General features: G+C 38.4%; 1 protein-coding gene across 13 annotated transcripts in view; it reads left to right on the top strand.

Annotated features, from left to right (window-relative positions):
- The window catches only part of RYR2 (ryanodine receptor 2), a 768,472-nt gene that overhangs the window by 253,607 nt on the left and 494,158 nt on the right, over window positions 1–20,707 (top strand). For all 13 annotated transcript variants that reach the window (XM_040464903.1, XM_040464902.1, XM_040464892.1 and 10 more), the window contains exon 3: window positions 13,825–13,929. In XM_040464903.1, coding sequence (XP_040320837.1) covers window positions 13,825–13,929 — 105 coding nt within the window. The remainder of the gene's footprint in view (window positions 1–13,824; window positions 13,930–20,707) is intronic.

Here is a 20,707-nt window from a genome sequence, read left to right as displayed (position 1 = left end):
ATTCCCAATTTGAATTTGAGTATTCTGTGATAATTGAATTGTTAGTCTATTGAGCATGCATCAATTCAGTGTGAGCTGTTTAAGTTGGTTAGTGTTTCAGGCGTATCATAGACTGGAAAGGTTTGAGTAGTTTCACGCTTAAAGATGAGAATGTTTTCTTCAACAGAGATGGAGACTTTCCTCAAGTCCTGATAAATTATGTGCTTACTTTTCACTGGTGATTATGGCCTGGTGCTCTGCAGGAAATGAGATCAGTCTAACGAAGATGTATTTCAGCAGGCACCGAAAACTTAACTAGATCATTCATTCTTTAAGCAATTATGGGTATAAACATAAAGTGTGGTTAATGGGGGTGAAATTAATATAAACTGGGATTAGCTTGTAGAAAATAGATGGATGGTTATTTTAATGGACGTTTTTATCATTAAATCTTTTTACTAGGATTAAACGTGTCATCATTCGTTCAATTTTATTATGTCATTTGCCAAACAAAAGATTTACAAGTGTGTAATTTTATCACCAAAGAATTTACTTCTGTAAAGATCCAACAAATTTTTCAGGTTAGTAACCTACCTATGAATGGAGTAGGTGTGTATGAATCCATCTAATTTCCTGCAATAAAGGGTCCTGAAATAACGTAACTAAATTCTGTGCAGAAAATATTGATTTTTTTAAGTGTTCTTCAGTCTTAAAACATTATTTTTAAAATCAGCATGAATTAGAATTTTTAAGGCTTCACAGAAATGTTAGATTTTGCATTGTTTTAACATGTTTACCTTGGAAAGATCACATCTACCTTATTTAAAAATCTTTAGTTAAAAATTTAAAAGTAATATAATTTAAAAATATTTCTAGGGCTTATTTATAATTTTTTTTTCCAGTGGTTCATTTGCAATGAGATGGTATATGTATCACAGAATTGTTTTTCTTTAATGGGCCTTGCCCATGGAGCACAGACAGTACTATTCAGACTTTTCAACAAGATATATCACAAGTAAAGCATAGTGGAGGGTAAGGAAATCTCTAGGTTACTAAAAAGTGATGTGTTGCATACAAATATGCATCATACAAGGCAGTTTGAGTCAGAAGGAGATGCTGCACGGATGTACTACTTGAGCTTGGCATTGAAGGATGAGTAGAAATTGGACAAAGGGCAAAGATGGGAATAGGAAATAGGTTTATGAAGAGTAGAGAGTTATCCAATGTAGCCCAATCATAGTAAGCATTAAATATAGGCTGGAAACTTAGGTTGGATCTAGAATATGGACACCAGGCAGGGAGCTTGGATGTAATTTACTAGGCAGTGGGATTTACCCCCTAGTTTTATTCAGGTTGTAATTGACAAATTAAAATTGTATATATTTAAGGTATAAAATATATACGTATAAATATATATATATACACATATATATCTCACATACATGCACATACACATACACACACACATTGTGAAATAATTACCACAGTCAAGCCGTTTAACACGTCTCTCACCTCTCACAGTTAAAATTGTTTTTTATGTGGTGTGAACCCTTAAGATGAACTCTCAGCAAATTTCAAACAGGCAATACAGTATTGTTAGTAGCAGTTACTGTGCTATACATTAGATCTGCAGAATTATTCATCTTGCAAGACTGAAATGTGGTGCCCCGTGACCAACACCTCCCCATTTCCCCCTTTTCCCTAGCCCCCAGTCACAGTCATTCTGCTACATGCTTCTGTGGGTTTGACGATTAGAGATTTTACCCGTAAATGAAATCATGCAGTATTTGTCTGAATCCAACTGATTTCATGTGACATAATGCCAGGTTCACTGATGTTGTCACAAACCACAGGATTTCCTTCCCTTAAAAAAAATATTTTATCAAAATTATTTTTGATAGAGAGTGAGAGTGCACGAGCAAGTGGGGAAGGGGCAGAGAGACAGAGAGAGAGAGAGAGAGAGAGAGAGAGGGAGAGAGAGAGAATTCCAAGCAGGCTCCAAGCTGTCACTGCAGAGTCCAATGTGGGGCTCAAACCCACAAACCGTGAGATCGTGACCTGCGTGGAAACCAGGAGTTGGACACTTAACCGACTGAGCCACCCAGGTGCTTCCCTTTTTTTTAAAGGCTGAATAATATTCCTCTGTTATTCCTCTGTTTGTATTTTATATATTACTAATTTTTTATTCAAGTATAATTTATAATATCCATCCCAATAATAATATTCTATTTTGTGTGTGTGTATGTATATACATCATATTTTCCTTGAAAAATATACAGGGAATGGTTACTTTGATTTTTTGTCATTTTATTTTTTGTTTTATGCCTCCTCTTTTTTGTTGTTGTTTTTGTTCTTTTGTTCCTTAGTCATTTCCTTCTTTTGTGTAAAACGGTTAGTATGCCATTTTGAAACGTCTTTTGCTTATTTTTTGCTATGTGTTTGTTTTTTAATTTTTTTTTTAACGTTTATTTATTTTTGAGACAGAGAGAGACAAAGCATGAACGGGGGAGGGTCAGAGAGAGAGGGAGACACAGAATCTGAAACAGGCTCCAGGCTCTGAGCGGTCAGCACAGAGCCCGACGCGGGGCTCGAACTCATGGACCGCGAGATCATGAGCTGAGCTGAAGTCGGATGCTCAACCGACTGAGCCACCCAGGCGCCCCTGCTATGTATTTTTTGAGTCATGTTCTTAGTAGTTACTCTAGGAATTGAAATATGCATTATTTTAATTTATTGTAACTCATCAATGTAACTTCACAACATACTTAAGGTTAATAATAATTCCAGTAAAATAAAGAAACTTTGTTTCACATAGCTCCATTCTTTTTGTACTATTTTAAAATCATATATGAGGGGCGCCTGGGTGGCTCAGTCGGTTAAGCAGCCGACTTCGGCTCCGGTCATGTTCTCACTGTCCGTGAGTTCGAGCCCCGCGTCGGGCTCTGGGCTGATGGCTCGGAGCCTGGAGCCTGCTTCCGATTCTGTGTCTCCCTCTCTCTGACCCTCCCCCGTTCATGCTCTGTCTCTCTCGGTCTCAAAAATAAATAAACGTTAAAAAAAATTAAAAAAAAATAAATAAAATCATATATGAGTGTCGTAAATCCAATTATACAGTTTTATAACTGTTTCTTTATATAAGCTTATGTCTTTTTCCACCTTTAATGAGGTATAATTGACATAACACTGTTGTGTAAATTTAAGGTGTACAGGATGTTGATTTGATACACTTATATATTGCAAAAAGATTGCCACCATAGCATTACCTAACACCTGCATCCCATCACATAATTACCCTTACGTTTTTGCGGTGAGAACATTTAGGATCGTCTCTCTTAGCAACTTCCAAGTATATAATGCAGCATTATTAACTATAATCACTGTGCTGTAGATTCGAGCCTCAGAATTTATTCATCTTAAACTGGAAGTTTGTACTCATTGATCAGTGCATTATCTTTTCCCCACCCCCTTGTCCCTGGTAAGCACCATTCTGGTCTCTGAGTTTGGCTTTTTTAGATTCGACATATAAGTGAGACGCCGTATTTGTCTTTGTCTGTTTGACTTAGCTCACTTAGCATAAGGCCTCAGGTTCAATCCGTGTTGTTGCAAATGGCAGGATTTCCTTCTTTCTTACGGCTGAATAATGCTGCATTGTGTCTGCCCCACATCTTCCTTATCCATCCATTCATCGATAAACACTTAGATTGTCCCCATATCTTAAATATCTTGATAAATGCTGCAATGAATATGGGAGCGCAGATCCTGTTTTCATTTCTGTTGCGTATACACCCAGAAGTGGAATTGCTGGATTGTAGGGGATTTCTATTTTTAATTTTTTGAGAAATCTCCATACTCTTTTTCATAGTGGCTGCACACTCTTTTTCATAGTGGCTGCACCAATTTATGTTTCCATCACATGTAAACATATTCCCTTTTCTCCACAATGTTGCCAATATTTGTTATTTCCTGTCTTCTTCATAATAACCATTCTATCAGGTGTGAGGTGATATCTCATTATGGTTTTTATTTGCATTTTCCTGACAGTGGTGTAGAATACCTCTTTATGTACCTTTTGGCCATTTGAATGTGTTGTTTGGAAAAGTATTCAAGTCCTCTTACCCATTTTTCTTAAAATTTTTTTTTCAATGTTTGTATTTATTTTTGAGACAGAGACAGAGCATGAACGGGGGAGGGGCAGAGAGAGAGAGGGGGACACAGAATCCGAAGCAGGCTCCAGGCCCTGAGCCGTCAGCCCAGAGCCCGACGCGGGGCTTGAACTTGTCAACCCCAAGATCGTGACCTGAGCCGAAGTCGGCGCTTAACCGACTGAGCCACCCAGGTGCCACTCGTCCATTTTTAAATTGGATTGTTTGTTTGCTGTTGAGTTGTATGTGTTCTTCATACATTTTGGGTATAAATCCCTTATCAGATAAATGTTTTGTCTTTTCATTTTGTTGATGGTTTCCTTTGATGTGTAGAAGCATTTTAGTTTGATGTAGCCCCATTTGTTTTTACTTTTGTTGCCGTTGCTTCTGGTGTCAAATCCAAAATCTCATCACCAAGACTGATGTCAGGTTTTCTTCTAGGAGTATTCTGGTCTCAGGTCTTGCCTTCATGGATTTAATACATTTTGAGTTAGTTTTTGTGTGTGGTGCAAGAGGGTGGTCCAGTTACATTCTTTTACATGTGGCCATCTGATTTTCCCTATATAGCTTATTGTTTACCCATTGTATGTTCTTGGCTCCGTTGCTGTAAATTAATTGACTATATATGCATAGGCTTATTTCTGGGTCTCTGTTCCATTCTATTGACCTACGTGCCTTTTTTTTTTTTTTTTTTTTTAATGCCAATCCTATCCTGCTTTGATTAGTACCTTTGTCATCTAGTTTGAAACCAGGAAGCACGATGCCTCCAGCTTCGTTATTCTTTCTCCAGATTGCTTTGGCTTTTTGGGGTCTTTTGTGGTTCCATACAAATTTTACGATTGTTTGCTCTCTTTCTGTGAAAAATGCCATTGGAATTGTGCGCCCAACGTGGGATTGGATCCCACAGCCCGTGAGATCATGATCTGAGTGGAAACCAAGAATCAGATGCTTAAACGACTGAGCCACCCAGGTGCCCCAGAAGAACACATTCTGATTTCCCCATTTCAAGGTTGTGTTACTTTTCTGCGTTTGGCTTTTCTTTTTTTAGGAACTTGCCTGGACTGAATCTGGGTAATATGTCTCCTCCGTGGTGTTTTAACACTGATGTCAGTGCTCAAATTTTTCTTTTCATTCTTATTTTTATTTCAGCCTGGATTCCTGTAGGTTGCCCTGTTCGTGTGTAGCATTGAGTTAGGGCAATGGTTGCACATGCATACTTTGAACAGTAAGGTTTCTGTCCTCAGCACATGGACTTGTGTGTGGGTGGAGAAGTGCGTGCGAAGTTCAGGCCATTTGAACCCTGCTTCAGATTTACTTTCTGCTGGGTCCTTTGTGTGTCTTTGTGCGCGCACTACTCAGGGTTAGCCAGGAGTCTCTGAAGAGCTTGGGACTATTTTGCATGCTGGCAACCTCACTCAGGAATGTATGGAGTCAGACTAGAAGGGCTGTTGGGTCTTCCTGGAAAGGGTCACTTTCACAGACAACGTAGGGTACGTGACATCTGCTCCAAATCAGATGAGCTGTGATGTGGCACAGCTTCTCGTCCTTACAGAGGACAGATGCTTGGGCCACACATTGTTTTTGTTTTAGTTATCAGTGTATACTTGCTATCGTGACAATGCCACATGCTTTCTACATATGTGGTGAACATGTATGTATTTTGCTAATCCTTAAGAATATCTCTTTGGTGCAGAGTGAAACTTTGCTCCAAAATAGTTTATGGTGAATTTCTTCTTGTGCTTGTGTATTCATCCATTTACTTATGTATTTACTCCAGCTGTAAACTCTGAATTTAGTGGGGACCCTAGAGTTTTTTAATGGATTTCTCAAATTAGAGCCCAACTTCCTGGAACATCATTGTGTATTTATAGGACTAGAAACTATATGCTTTAAATTCGAATAACATAGTGGGCCATTACCTAGAGTCTGGAGAGTTAGGCTTTGATAAAGATTGTGAGTGATAGGTGTTTGACTTAGCAGTGTTTAGAAGTAGGGGGCTATATCCAGTGAACCCTTAACAGCATGTATGGTTTTTAAGATACCTTCATATTGAGTCTTAATTCATAGCGGAAATCTCTCTTTTGGTTTCTTTTTGAGTGTTTTGCTTTCAAAATATCATGTACTTGTGTTCTGCCCAACTATGGCTCCCACTCAAGATGTGAGAGCAGATTCGACCTGAGATCATATTCCTGGGTGTTATTAGAATGGGAGAGGTAATGTGTGATGGAATGTCAAACTAGTGTACCTCTCTATTTGCACTGACGCCTTTGAGTCATCTGAATGTTAAAGTAATTGTACAAATAAGATAGATTGGCGTATCTACTTAGTATTGTGTTTAAAGGACATTGTATAAAAAGATATGTGCCAGGGGGTGAAATGAACACCCGAGCAAGTCATATGAAACCCTATGAAGTCATTTGGGGTTTTCATGATAAACTGCTGAATTGGTAGAGCTATGGCTCTTTGTAGTGGTGATTTACACTAATTACCAGTCATTTAAACCTCCTAAAAGATCCTTCTCCACGTGGACCCATGTTGTCAAGAACGCCAAGTGGAATGGCTTGGGTTTTTCTGAAGAGATTCAAAGCCTTTAGATCCCGGGAAACCCAGACATAATCAGTTTTATCTGTTACCATCGCATTTAGCCTTGTCTATTACAAAGCTGAAAATGAGTTTACATAGGATAAATGTTTCTTTCTCTAAGGCAATTGCATGTTAATCTTTGGTGCAAAGTGGGATGAAGGGAAAAAGAATATGACAAGAAAAACTACCCAGACCTGTGAACTCTCATAGAAAGGTGTGAAAGTCTTGTAATAACCACATTGGCAGGCTGGGGATATAGTGAAGTGTTATGATTGGAGTTTTGAAGACATATAAAGAGGAAAAAGTGAACCAGGATTTTTCTTATGTCCTGCTTGATAATACCTTTTACAGTACTTCATGTAAGTCAATGGGATACAACACCATAATTTTATTGGAATGGTGGAATGTGTAAACATTTTAAAGAATATTATTCCCCATCTGGTGGGTGAAATTTTGTCTGTTTCCTGTTTCTCCTTGGCAGCTTAAAAAAAAAAAAACAACTTTATTTTTTGGAGAAGATACATTTTGGTACCTCCATAGTTCATGGAGAAGTTGACCCTCCGTGGTTACAGTCCCTTGCCAAAGGCCACTCAGCAGATGGATAGCTGAGCAAAAACAAATCTGTCTCAACTTCAGACCATCTGCTCCACTCTAAAATATACTGTCTTCACATTTCTTGATAGAACATTGGTTCTTCTCTTAATTTACATCTCTGCGATTCTGAGCTTTCTATCTGATTTAGGTTTTTCTTAAATTAGGCAGATAAAAATGATATTTTATTGGCACTTTTCGGTTTATAATGCACTGATCTTATTTGAACCTCAGAACAATTCTCTGAAATATGAAAAGCATTTTGCCACTTACACAGATGGGAGAGCTCAGACTGATTTACCTACAGTCCCTTGGCTAGCTATGCCCTGAGTCTGAGCGCCATGTCCTCTGATACACTGTCTTGCTCTTTTTCTTATGCTGTCAAACTGCCATGAGCTAACATCTCATTGATTTTCAAAATACATTTTGTGATATCTGAGTTACCCCACGGGTTATGTGGAGCACACTTGGAAGTCACTGCATAAAGGTGAAACAACCTGTCTTTGTATCAGGAGCACTGAAACAGAAGCAAAAGTAGAGATCTGTCATTTGGGCTATGACTACCTACATCCCTGTAGGCAGAAACACTTGGAATCAGAGGTTGAGGACAACTCATTGAACAGTGAACACTGTGTGTTGTAAGCTACCATATCAAGCTGGTCAAGCGGTGGCTGGGAGGGTGAGGGTCCAAGTTGAGTAACCATGTTACATGGCAGAGAACTTGAACCAGTCTTCAGAAGGAATATGAAACATGTAGATTCTCTAGCAGTCTTGGAGGAGCCTATATGGATAGGCTCATAGACAGTGATCTCTAAGACATATTAGTAATTTAAAATACGTAATTTGGACAAAGGGAGCCCGTTAATGGGAAAAGCCATTCTGTACTCTTCTATGTGAGCATATGTGTAAGTGCACAACAAAAGACCTGGAAAGGGGCACAGCCAAAAGGTCATCAAGCTCCATGTGATGACACCTGGGAGGAAGGATAAGGGAGAATGAGTATAATTAAATTTGGGAAGAGAGAGCCTTCAGTTTTTTAGTATTGTTTGAATTTTCAATAAGGAAAATGTTTTCATATGTAATTCTATTTATGTGTGATTCAAAAACATGAAATAGTTTTCATAGGTGGAGACCTGGAAATGGATATTTTAGGCTAAAGGAGGAAAAGCATGAGCAGGGGTATGAGGATGCTAAAATGGAGTGATTAAGGGGCTCCTGGGTGGCTCAGTCATTTAAAGCGTTCGACCTTGGCTCAGGTCACGATCTCACGGCTCGTGAGTTCCACGCCTGCATCAGGCTCTGTGCTGACAGTTCAGAGCCTGGAGCCTGCTTCAGATTCTATGTCTCCCTCTCTCTGCCGCTCCCCTGCTTACACTCTGTCTCTTTCAAAAATAAATAATAAAACCTTAAATTTTTTTTTTTTAAAAAATGGAGTGGTTAGTTGCTATGCAGTTTTTATACAGCGACGAGATGAGCTGTGACTTATGTAGTCCCAAATAACCGGTTGCAGTTCAGTTAAGGTAATGGCATGTTTCAATAGGTTTTTTAAGTGGGTTAGGCAGATATATCTGTGGAAGCCAAATGGTTTGATGGGTACCTCAGTTGGAAACCTAATTGATTTCACACAGACTCTCCAGTGCCAACAAAGCCAGATGCCGTATGTGGTTATGCTGGAGAATTTTCTTCCCTTAAGGCCAGGTAGCTGTTAGGCAGAGGAGAACAGCGAGCAATTTGTATTTTAAAAAGAAGAAAAGATGCCCAGCCATGCTGCTAGCTTAAGGTTTGTTATTCTTGTGAACGTACACATATCCTCATCGAATTGGGGTTGTCTCTACGTGAAGAGTATTGCTAACCTTTCGCCTGCCCGCTTGGGGTACTGTTCTGGGCAGCCCAGGTAGACATTCAGACAGAAGCACTTTCTCTGAGTTGATTTCGCATGGAACAGAAATGTGTGTGTGATGTGTAAGAGGTAGACAGACGTACATGCTGTGCTGTCCTCCTTAGTGTTACATTCTGACGTGGTCTCTTTCGAAGTCCTTATAATGGAAAGCATACAACATAAGGGTGGCTTCCACGATTTAGGAGCACACTCATTGTAAGGACAGCAGAGTCCCTTGTTTCAAAATATTTACTTACTTTGGGGAGAACGCAAGTCGGGGAGGGGCAGAGGTGGGGGCAGAGGATCCAAAGTGGGCTCCGTGCTGACAGCAGTGAGCCCGATGCGGGGCTCCAGCTCAGGAACCACGAGATCATGACCTGAGCTGAAGTTGGATGCTCAACCGACTGAGCCACCCAGGTCCCCTGTGAAGTTTTCTCATATTGCAGTTTGAAAACTCAGATTTCTTGGTAACAGGACTTTAAAACATAAGAGATGGAGGACAAGATGATAGCTTGCAGATGTTTGTGGGTTGAGACTCTCACGCCTGAGGTTTCTAGAACTTAATACTTTATTTCTTGTGCCTGCTGTTAGGAGTCACTTTGATTTCCGGCCATTTCGTTGGTTTGTAACTAAAGAACAAGACCCTTTATTTTTCACTGACTTAACTTTATTTTTGGGAAGTGGGAACAAAGGCTTACCATAAATACTATGTTATGGTTTAGCTATAAAACATTCAAGGTTATTTGAAGAAACATTCATCTACATTAAGGAATACTTTTGGTGGTTCACTTAAATTTTCTTTTTACATTTATTTATTTTTGAGGGACACAGAGAGATAGAGCACAAGCGGGGGAGGGGCAGAGAGAGAAGGGAAGACACAGAAACAGAGGCAGGCTCCAGGCTCTGAGCTGTCAGCACAGAGCCCGACGCGGGGCTCAAACTCACAAACCGCGAGATCATGACCTGAGCTGAAGTCGGATGCTTAACTGACCGAGCCACCCAGGCGCCCCTTGGTGGTTCACAAGTTTGGGCACCTGGGTGGCTCAGTCAGTTAAGCAGCCAGCTTCGCTCAGGTCATGATCTCACGGCTTGTGGGTTCGAGCCCCGCATCAGCCTCTGCGATGACAATGCAGAGCCTGCGTGGGATTCTCTCTCTCCCTCCCTCTCTGCCTCTCTTCCACTCACACTCTCTTTCTCTGTCTCAAAATAAAATAAACTTTAAAAAATAAAAATAAAAGATAACAAGTTATAGGAATGATTCTGTTGCGTAAAATAACCAGCTGATTTTTCCTCAGAACGAAACAAATATGATACTACAGAGCTTTGATTTGTATCGTTTCACATTTTTTGTGGATTGTCTGTTCCTTTACTCCTGCTGACTCCTACTGTCTAGAAAAACATGTGTAACAGGCATGTCATGCTGTGGCAAGATGAAGTTAGTGTGGCAAGTTAACACATTCCAAATTCATGTTTTTTTCAAGGGTCTTTAAAATAAATGCAAGCTGTCGTAGTGATCCATACTTTTAACATTTTGATCAAATGAAGCATGAAACAATTTAATAAATACATCCAGCATATAAACTTTTGAATGTTACCAGAAACTACCTTTTCTTGAAAATACTAGAACATTTTGGATATTATGAACAGGTGCATAATTAATGATTTTTTAAGTGTCTTTATTTTGAGAGAGAGGGCATGAGTGGGGCAGAGAGGGAGGGGGAGAGAGAGAGAGAGAGAGAGAGAGAGAGAGAGAGAGAATATCCCAAGTAGGGATTCTCTGACTGCAGGGCTTGAACTCACACTATGAGATCATGACATGAGATGAAGTTAGACACTTAGCCGATGGAGCCACCCGGGCACCCCTGATTTGTGATTTCAAACACTTTCTCCAAAGCAGACTCCATCCAAGAGTCAGCTTTAATGGTACTCCTGAGTGCCACAGAGAGAAAGGACAGTATACAAAACTAATGACCATGGCTCCCTTATTTTGAGCTCTTGTTCTGTTCTTGACATTGTGATAAGCCTTTTTACTTACTTCTGTTTCACAGGAACTCCGTGGGGATGATGTAGTTGTTATAATTCCTAAACCATTTTCCAGGGAAGGAAACCAAAGATTAGAAAAGTTAGCAGCTAGTAAGTAGTGAGGCCAGGGTTATTGCTTAGGTGACTGTGTATGGAATCCAAGCTCTTAACTGTTTTAATATAGTCATTCTAAAGCAACTAATGGATGTGGGTCTGAAATCAGTCCAATGGTACATTGGGAACAGTTCTTGTAGATTCCTGAGAGCTATGTGTTACATATTTAGGAATTTTATGAGCTGATTTATAAATTTTGACTTCGAGATCAGCAATTATTAAAGTATTTGTGTCACAGAAATGGGCAAATGCTACCCATCAAGGTGTTTTTTCCCCCTGAGAAATTGGTTTACTAGCACACTATTTAATAACATGGTAGTCTACCTGCCCTGTTGGTATAGCTTCCAAACTCTCACAATTAAATGGATAGGAATGGAATAAATGCTTTGAGTAACAGATTTTTTCCCCCATTGGCCTTTGTCTCGGTCCGATAAATTGCAGTTAATATAGTTAGACCCGAGAAAGTTAAATTTAAAAGAATTTTTCCTAATGTCATCGTAAAAGAGAAGTTCTTGCCTAGGCTCTAGTCTTTCATCTGGGGGTTTTGGAAAGGGAGCCCTTGTCCAGCTGACCGCAGACTGTAAAAGCAGTAGCTATGCCCAGATCTGGGTGTTTGCTTTGATGACTACTTGAGGTAGTCTGAGAAGGAATGGAAGGAAATTTGGGGGCATCAGAAGCCCTGAGTAGGAGAATAGAGGAATTCAACGAAGGGAATTTCATTGAAAAAGAACAGTTGGGATGAGCACTGGGTGTTGTAGGGAAACCAATTCGACAATAAATTTCATATTACACAAAGAAAAAATAAAGAACAGGGGTATGTGGGCGAGTCAGTCAGTTAAGCATCTGACTCTTGATTTCGGCTCAGGCCATGATCTCACAGTTCACGGGATTGGGCCCCATGTCAGGCTCTAGGCAAACAGTGTGGAGCCTGCTTGGGATTCTCTTTCTTTCCCTCTCTCTCTACCCCTCCCCTACTGTGTCTTTCTTTCTCTCTCTCAAAAATGAATAAATAATCTTAAAAGAAGATAAGTAACAGGGAGGCCTGGGTGGCTCAGTTGGTTTAGTGTCCAACTTTGGCTCAGGTCATGATCTCACGGTTCATGAGTTTGAGCCCCTCATTGGGCTCTCTGCTGTGAGTGCAGACCCCACTTTGGATCCTCTGTTTCTCTTTCTGTCTCTCTGCCTCTCTCTTTCTCTCTCTCAAAAATAGATTAACATTAAAAAAAAAAAAAAGATTTAGGGAGGAAGGAAGGAAAGATAGATAGATACATACGTACATATATACATACATGGGTGCCAGGAAGGTTTGTGGGGTATGAGTAACCTTAGTGACCAAGATTATATGTTCATTTCATCCACAAAAGAATTTTAGTTCTGGAACCCTGGTTCTCCATTTTCCTTGAAACCATCAAGTATCATTCTCTGATGATAAGAATCATTTTAATGGTAGTGATTCAATTTAATAAACATTTAGACATGAAAAATTGTAATTTTGATTCATTACATCAAGTTAGAATTGTCTTCCTAATGTTCGTTTTGTGAAGAAGACATTGTGTCACCTGCATGTACTGTTTAATGTATTCATAATGGTCTTCTGTTAGGAAAATCCTCCTTTGAGCCTCTTCTCAGACCCGGTTGGATTGCCCACTGGATCCTGCTTATCTAAAGCAAAAAGCATTCATGAACGATAATATACTTGCTCCTGATTGGGATAGTTGTCTCTAACTCACCAGTCAGTTCTTACCCTGTTTTCTTCACCACCTTGATAGTTAAGCTTTTGGGATTTTCACAATTTATGGAGTTATTGATTGGAGTGGAAGTTTTAAAGGAAGGAAAGAGAAAGGGAAAATACACACTCCCCACCCCATTCCAAGACAGAGCAGACGTCAAATTGCCACGTCTCTAGTTAGAGGCCAAATGTATATCCAACTTGAGTAAAACAAAGTAACTGTCTTTTTTCTGGATGAAGAGAAGCCTGTGTAAATGGCTATTTTGTACCAATTCAGTTTTATATTTATTAACTTGGATAGTTTGAAGCAAGTATTATTCTGTGGTTCGTGTTTTTTATCAGCTGACTGCTCGGTAGGTTAGGAGAATGCTTGGAAGTCCAAGAAATCAGGATTTTTAATACTGCCTTGAAAAACTTAGTAATTGTGACTTTGGAAAAGTAACCTAACTTCTCTGTTTTTTTATCCACATAACGATAGTAATCATCCTTACCTTGGATGACCACACAGGTTTCTGACAAAGCTCTGAGTGCAGTGCCTAAGTGAGTAGGCACTCGGTACACCGTGGCTGTTGTTATCCATAAATTAAAATGTGGATTAAGTGTGAGCAGATTAGATAATGTATTTCAGTGATTGAGGAGCTGATAATAGAGAACTTATAAGTAATCTTTTTTTTTATGAAAGAAACTGAAGTTTAATAAAGTAAATTGGGTCCGACTGCTTGATGATGATGACGACAATGACAATGAAGATGATGACAATGGCTTCTCTCCCTCTTTCCACACAGAATGTTCCCCCAGACCTCTCCATCTGCACTTTTGTGCTGGAACAGTCTCTCTCTGTCCGGGCCCTACAGGAGATGCTGGCTAACACAGTGGAGAAATCAGAAGGGGCAAGTACTTAATTTATGTATACTTACGGTATTTTAATGAATGATTTCTTTCATAGGTATTGGATATCTTCTTTTTGCTAAAATAAGCCAATGTGTTTTACTTGTGATTTCCTTAAGTTTGACTTCCTGCTTTATCCAGCAGTCCTGTGATGTCTTAACTTAAAAAAAAAATCCAACCTCAAGATGATGTGTGTCATTGAACCTCATGCTTATGTCTGTGGTTTAAAACAGAATCTTTCTTTTAGCATTTGTGTGTTTTTGTACATTTTCAGAGCTGTTATTGTTACCATTTTAATTAGTTGCTTTATGCATGGCTATTTGTCATTAATCTTCATGTCATTTTCAAATGCCCCTAACCATGTTGACTATGTTCCAAGCTTCTTTATGGCAAGTAAAATTTCATGGCACTCTTCTATACTTTAAGAAATAAAATTAGGGTGATAGGGCTTTAGTCAGTCGGAGTTTTGCAAGCAGCTAATAATTTTCTTCTGAATATTGGAATTCTTATTCTATCCCCTAATGAAGACATTTTTCTTTGTAGCATATTTGGCAATTTAAATTTTTTTTCCATGCTATAACTTGCTACGACTGATTTCTGCACTGCTTTCAATTCTTAACCAATTCATTAAAGTTTAAAATTAAGCCAGAGGATGGATGGCCAAATTTTGGTTTCTTGTGGTTTTTTTTTGTTTGTTCATTTATTTATTTATGGTGCTATAATTACTGCAGTGTATAGTTTAAGAAAGTACACCATTTCCAGGACTGAAACTGAAAATTTTCTCTTGCCATTACTGTTCTATGTGTTACTGGTATTGTTTTTAATCATTGTTCCAGTTTAGATGAGTAAGAGCGTGGAAAAATAACACCTAGTTCTACAGAAAATGAGTTATGATGTGATGCATTTTCATTAGCCTTGTAATTTTTAAAAATTTAGTATTACACAAAATTTAATTGGTTTGTGCATCAATTCTAAATTTGTTTTAAATGTGAATAGTATACCAGTAACTATGGAGGAGAAACTTTAGTGATTTGTATTTGATGGTAGAAAAAAAAACTTACTTTACAAAAGGTCCAAGTATATTATGTGTGTTTTAACTTTTTTGAGTTCATTTTTGGTTACAAAAGTTTGAAATTACTGTATTAAACTATATAAAGTTTTTTTTTTTTAATTCTGCTCTTTATTGCAAAGCTTTTAAAATAGGCTTACAGAGGAGTAAACCATTTCTCAGTTCAGCTAGGTTTGTTTCTCCCTGGAATAACCTCTTCTGATTTTTAAACAGCACTGAAGCATGTCAGCTTTGAAATTCAAGTCTATTTTTAAAAGGAAAAATCATTTTTCTTTTGCCTCAGCATCTAGGAAAGTATATTTTTATATTTTTACTTATATTATATATTATATATGTAGTATCTTATCTTTTTACTTATATTTATAGATACCAGCTTATATATATTGTATATAATTAATTATATGTATAATTAATATAATATAGTATAGTATATTTTTACTTATCTTTGTAGATACCAGCTTATGATGAAAGGGTCATAAATTTAAATTTTATGTTGCTAAACTCACTTTTCTAAATTTAACATATTTGAAACGATGTCTTATCCCTCCCAAATCATGGGGTTAGCCTAGGTTAGCTCTAAATTTTCTGCGTGTATAGGAAGTACTGGAACTACCATTTTAGAAGTTATGTTTTTAAGGTATTTATTAGAATTTCTGTACCCCCACCTAATAATTTTATTTAGCTGTATTTTATTTTGAATTGTTCCCCCTCTGCAGGTTTCTCTCTGTTTCTAAGGTAGCAATTTATGTGATTTGTGAAACACCATGTTTTAAAGATCAGCATAGGGGCGCCTGGGTGGCTCAGTCGGTTAAGCGTCCGACTTCAGCCAGGTCACGATCTCGCGGTCCGTGAGTTCGAGCCCCGCGTCGGGCTCTGGGCTGATGGCTCAGAGCCTGGAGCCTGTGTCAGATTCTGTGTCTCCCTCTCTCTCTGACCCTCCCCGTTCATGCTCTGTCTCTCTCTGTCTCAAAAATAAATAAACGTTAAAAAAAATTAAAAAAAAAAAAGATCAGCATAGCTGCCATAAGGCATTAATTCAAAAGTATAAATTGAGAAAAATTTGCTATAGGAAAGGGACCCATTTCATTGACCTGAGTTTCAGTTTTAGATGAGCAGCTTTTAGGAGGAAACCACTGTCCTCCCCTCAAGGGGATCCTATATTTTGTAGGAAGAAAGACTCTTCCAGACCACAGAGAAGTTTTGATGATACCCTGAAGTGATACTCAGAATATTTAACAACTAATTTGGCACAGGTATCATTTTATCAGAGTGGACCCCAGCTATAATGCTAGAGGCTAAGTCCTGGAGAGACTTGGGGGTGGTCCCAGTGATTTGGGGGTATTCTGAGGTAGCCCTGGAATTTTCAGAGTTAGGGAACACTCAGGATTTGGTACCATGACTATTTAGCAAGAAGGATAGAAATTCTCCATGTTATCAACCATCTTAATGATGATAATACAAGCTAAATGGCATGTCTGATTGATCACATTTGATACGTGGATGTTTCTGGCACCTGTAGGAATCAAGTCTTTTGGATTCCAAGGGTACCCATAGCCTCATAACTAACTAGTTCTACTTCGAATTCATTATAGGAATCTATGGCAAATCCTTTTGTCAAGCAAATTATCATCTCCAACTTCATAAACTGTGCAGATTTGCTTAAGGAAAGATCCACTGTTACCAGGAGGAAGTATGTCAACAGAGTAATGCTGATTTTTCTCATAATCACCAGAGCCTTGTTCTTCTTCTAAAAAATAATTCTTTCTAAATTCCTTATGTGATTCAGTAAATTGCATAATACCATTTAATGTCCAAAATGCTGTCATGTGCACATAGCAATCTGAACACACTTGAAGATAAGGAAAAAAATTTCCATCTAAAGTCATCCTTTTTCATTTTTGCTCATGTTCTTGAATCTCTCTGAATAAATGCATGGTTTTCATAAAGCTCCAGGAAACTAGCAAGAAATTCCCAACATCATTTGTGCCGAAACAAATTATGAAAATTACTGATAGCAAAAGGGTATGTGTAAGATGAAACAGGGCAAAAATGTTACCTAACTTGTGAAGTTTTGATTCCACAGAGTTGCTTATTGTGACTATTCGTAAAACAGGTAACGTTTTTGTGGCACAAGAGCATTCTGAGGGATTTTATCTAAAGGGATTTTCTGAAGTATCTGTTTAATAAAAAAAAAAACGTGTAATAAGACAGATCTAGATCATGTATTTATCCACTGACTATCATTCAGCTTTTTATTCTTATTCAAAGCATATCGATATTAAATAAACTAAGACCTGTTGATCCGAGTAGCTACTCATAGAGCCTTTAACATTTTGAGGGTGGAGATAAAATATGTAAAACAAGAAAAGGAAAATGATCGCTGGAGCAGTGCCCATCCCTGGGCTTCTGTACATGTACATCCTCGCTTCTGTTGCTCCTTCTGTCCTTCTCCTGGGTCTATAACTTGTCTGTTTGTGAATCCACATCTGTCAATGTCTTCTCACAGTTCAGATTTATTTTGCAGGCTGGTGGTATAGCACAGGGCCAGTAGCAGAGCTTTATAGAATTAGAGAAATATTTTAGAATACGAGCTCAGCTACGTATTCTTCTGTGGCTTTGGGGGAGGTAAGTCTTTGCCATCAGGTTTGGTGGTTATTACATTATGGTGCGTGTAGACTGTTTAGCGTACATTTAACAGTGGCTATTGATATTCTTTTACTTATTCTTTTTCTCATCCCTGTATACTCCCTTGGGAGAACTGGTACTGATTTCTTACTGCCTTTTCCCTGGACTTGGCCTATTCTTTGCAGTCGTGGTCAGTCTGGCTCTGGGTCCCTCTTCCTCCGACATTCCAACCCCCCATAGTTCTGCCAGTATACTGATGGCACAATTATGTTAAACTGTGATAGCATTCGCTATGTGTGTTGTGGTTAGTACAGTTTAATGAGTTAGGTGATCTTACGCTTTTGGCTATGTTATTATGCCGTTGTTAATTCACAAACATTTTTAATGAATACTTTCTCCATACAGTTGTACTTGTTTAATGTATACTTTAAGGATTCCATTTCACAGGAGAACAGACAGGAACTTTCCATATAGAATAGTGGAAAGAGAAAAAAACAAAAACAAAAACAAAAAACAACTAAGAACAACCCCCAGATGATCTTACCAGTCAAAGGTTTAAAGTAGTTATTACAACTATGTTCAATGAAATAGAAGTTTCAAATACTTAACATTGAAGAATTATTCAAAGGAACCAACTGGAATGTCTAGACCTGAACACCACAATATCTGAAAAGATCACCTGGCTAGCATGTGGAGGGGCTGGGGTACAAATCTCTATCCTTTGGGCTCTGAAGTCTATGCTTTTAAGCTCTTTACTATGGAATATCCATGTAATAGGAGCAGTGCCAGAGCCCGAGGTGGCATCACTGTTAAATCAGCGGGAAGAAAAGGGATGGACCCCATGGAAGGCTCTGGGCAGATGGAGTCTGAGAGATGAGGAGAACCGGGAGAAAACAGTCACAGAAGCCACGTATATTGGTTTCTGTGGCTGCGGTGACAAATTACCACGCACCGGATGGCTTGAGACACCATAAATTTATTCCAGTTCTTGAGGTCACACATCTACATTTATTCTCAGCGGGCTGCAGTCAAGGTGTCGGCAGGACTGGAGTCCCTGTAGGACTCTGGGGAAGAATCTGTTTCCTTGCCTTTTCTAGTTCACGTTTTTCATCTGTGGCCAATCCTCTATCTTCAAAACCAGCCACGTGTATCACGTAACATACTTAGAGATTCTGGGGATTAGGACGTGGATGTCTTTGGGGTACCATTATTCAGCCGGCTGCTTCTGTGATGTCATTGGAAGATGTTGTTAAGATCAGATGAAAATCAGAGAAATGTAGTTGGATAAGGACTGAAAAATATCCTTTTTTGCAAACCGATCAGTGTCAATTTCAGTCTATCTTATATATACGTACCAATTCATATTTAAGACATATTTAAAATATTTAAGACATATTTAAAAGACTGTATGCTCTGAAGAGTTTTTTGAGTTTTTAATATTAATTGGGCATTCCAAAAGTGGATCTTAATGTTTCTTTTACATCCTTATTCTTGTATTTTGGTATATGCTCAGTGCACTGCATATACAAGACTTATTTTTTCAAACTATCGGGCAGGTCAGAAATTAAAAGAGCTCATGTTGTGTCCACCCTGGTTGACTTTTATTTCCATATTGATTTTTTTCCCTTTTGCTTTCCTCTTCATTAAAGTGGTTTAGGATAGTGTGGTGGAAAGATGAAAGGTTAACAGACCACGCTTATGGTTCATATGAGATAGATTGTGTTCTGTACGTTTTTAAGAATGAGTTTCTCAGATTGCTAAGCTAGTGACTCTTTGGAAAAAAAAGTGAAGTTGACTTAAACCCTTGATGCTCATTAATTTTTAAATATGTTACTGCTCTGCATGTCCTAAGTCTTTATTAAAACACAGAATGAAATGGATGATTAGTATTACACTTTTAAATAGTGTCATGGCAGCAGATACCTGATGCTGAAGAGGCCAGATCCAAAGACTGGACCAAGGTACTTTTCAGTAAAGAAAAATAATACCACTCACAATTTTTATTTTTATTATTTTTAATTTTTTTAACGTTTATTTGTTTTTGAGAGAGAGAGACAGAGTGTGAGCAGGAGGGTGGGGGGAAGCTGACAGAGGGAGACACAGAATCCAAAGCAGGTTCCAGGCTCTGAGCTGTCAGCACAGAGCCTGACATGGGGCTCAAACTCACAGACTGCAAAATCATGACCTGGGCCGAAGTCGGACTCTTAAACAGCTGAGCCATCCAGGCGCCCCACAATTTTTTATTTTTGCTTCAGCATGATGCCTGCCTGGAATATGGTAGGGAATAAATAAATTTTATAAATATAGATAAATATATATGTCTTTATTTGTTTATTTACTTGCTTGATTAATGGTATGTTAAAAGTAACTTCTTTGACATTAGCTATAGCAACTTCTTTCTAGATATGTCTCCTGAGGCTAGGGAAGCAAAAGCAAAACTAAACTCTTGGGACTACATCAAAATAAAAAGCTTCTGCACAGCAAAGGAAACAATCAACAAAACTTAAAGGCAAGCTATGGAAATGGAAAAGATATTTGCAAATGCCATATCCAGTAAAGGGCTAGTTTCCAAAATATATAAAGAACTTATATGACTCCACACCTAAAAAACAAATAATCCAATTAAAAAATGGGCAGAAGACATGAACAGACGTTTCTCCAAAGAAGACATACAGATGGCTAAATGTACAAAAGATGAAAAGGTGCTCACCATCATTTATCATCAGAGAAATGCTAACCAAAACCACAATGAGATATATCACCTCACATCTGTCAGAATGGCTAAAATCAAAAACTCAAGAAACAAGTGTTGGCAAGAATGTGGAACAAAAGGAATCCTTGTGTACCTGCTGGTGGGAATACCAACTGGTATAGCCAGTAAGGAAAATAGTGTGGAGATTCTTTCAAAAGTTAAAACTAGATCTACCTGTTATCCAGCAATCACACTACTGGGTATGTACCCAAAGAATGCAGAAACACTAATTCAAAGGGATACATGCACCCCTCTGTGTTTGTAGCAACATTATTTACAGTAGCCAAGATATGGAAACAGTCTAAGTGTCCACCAATACATGAATAGATAAAGA

Source organism: Herpailurus yagouaroundi, unplaced genomic scaffold, assembly GCF_014898765.1.
Source record: "Herpailurus yagouaroundi ecotype Mexico unplaced genomic scaffold, PumYag 530, whole genome shotgun sequence".
NCBI lineage: Eukaryota > Metazoa > Chordata > Mammalia > Carnivora > Felidae > Herpailurus > Herpailurus yagouaroundi.
Note: the sequence above shows the minus strand (reverse complement) of the source record. Positions and strands in the feature narration are given on the sequence as shown.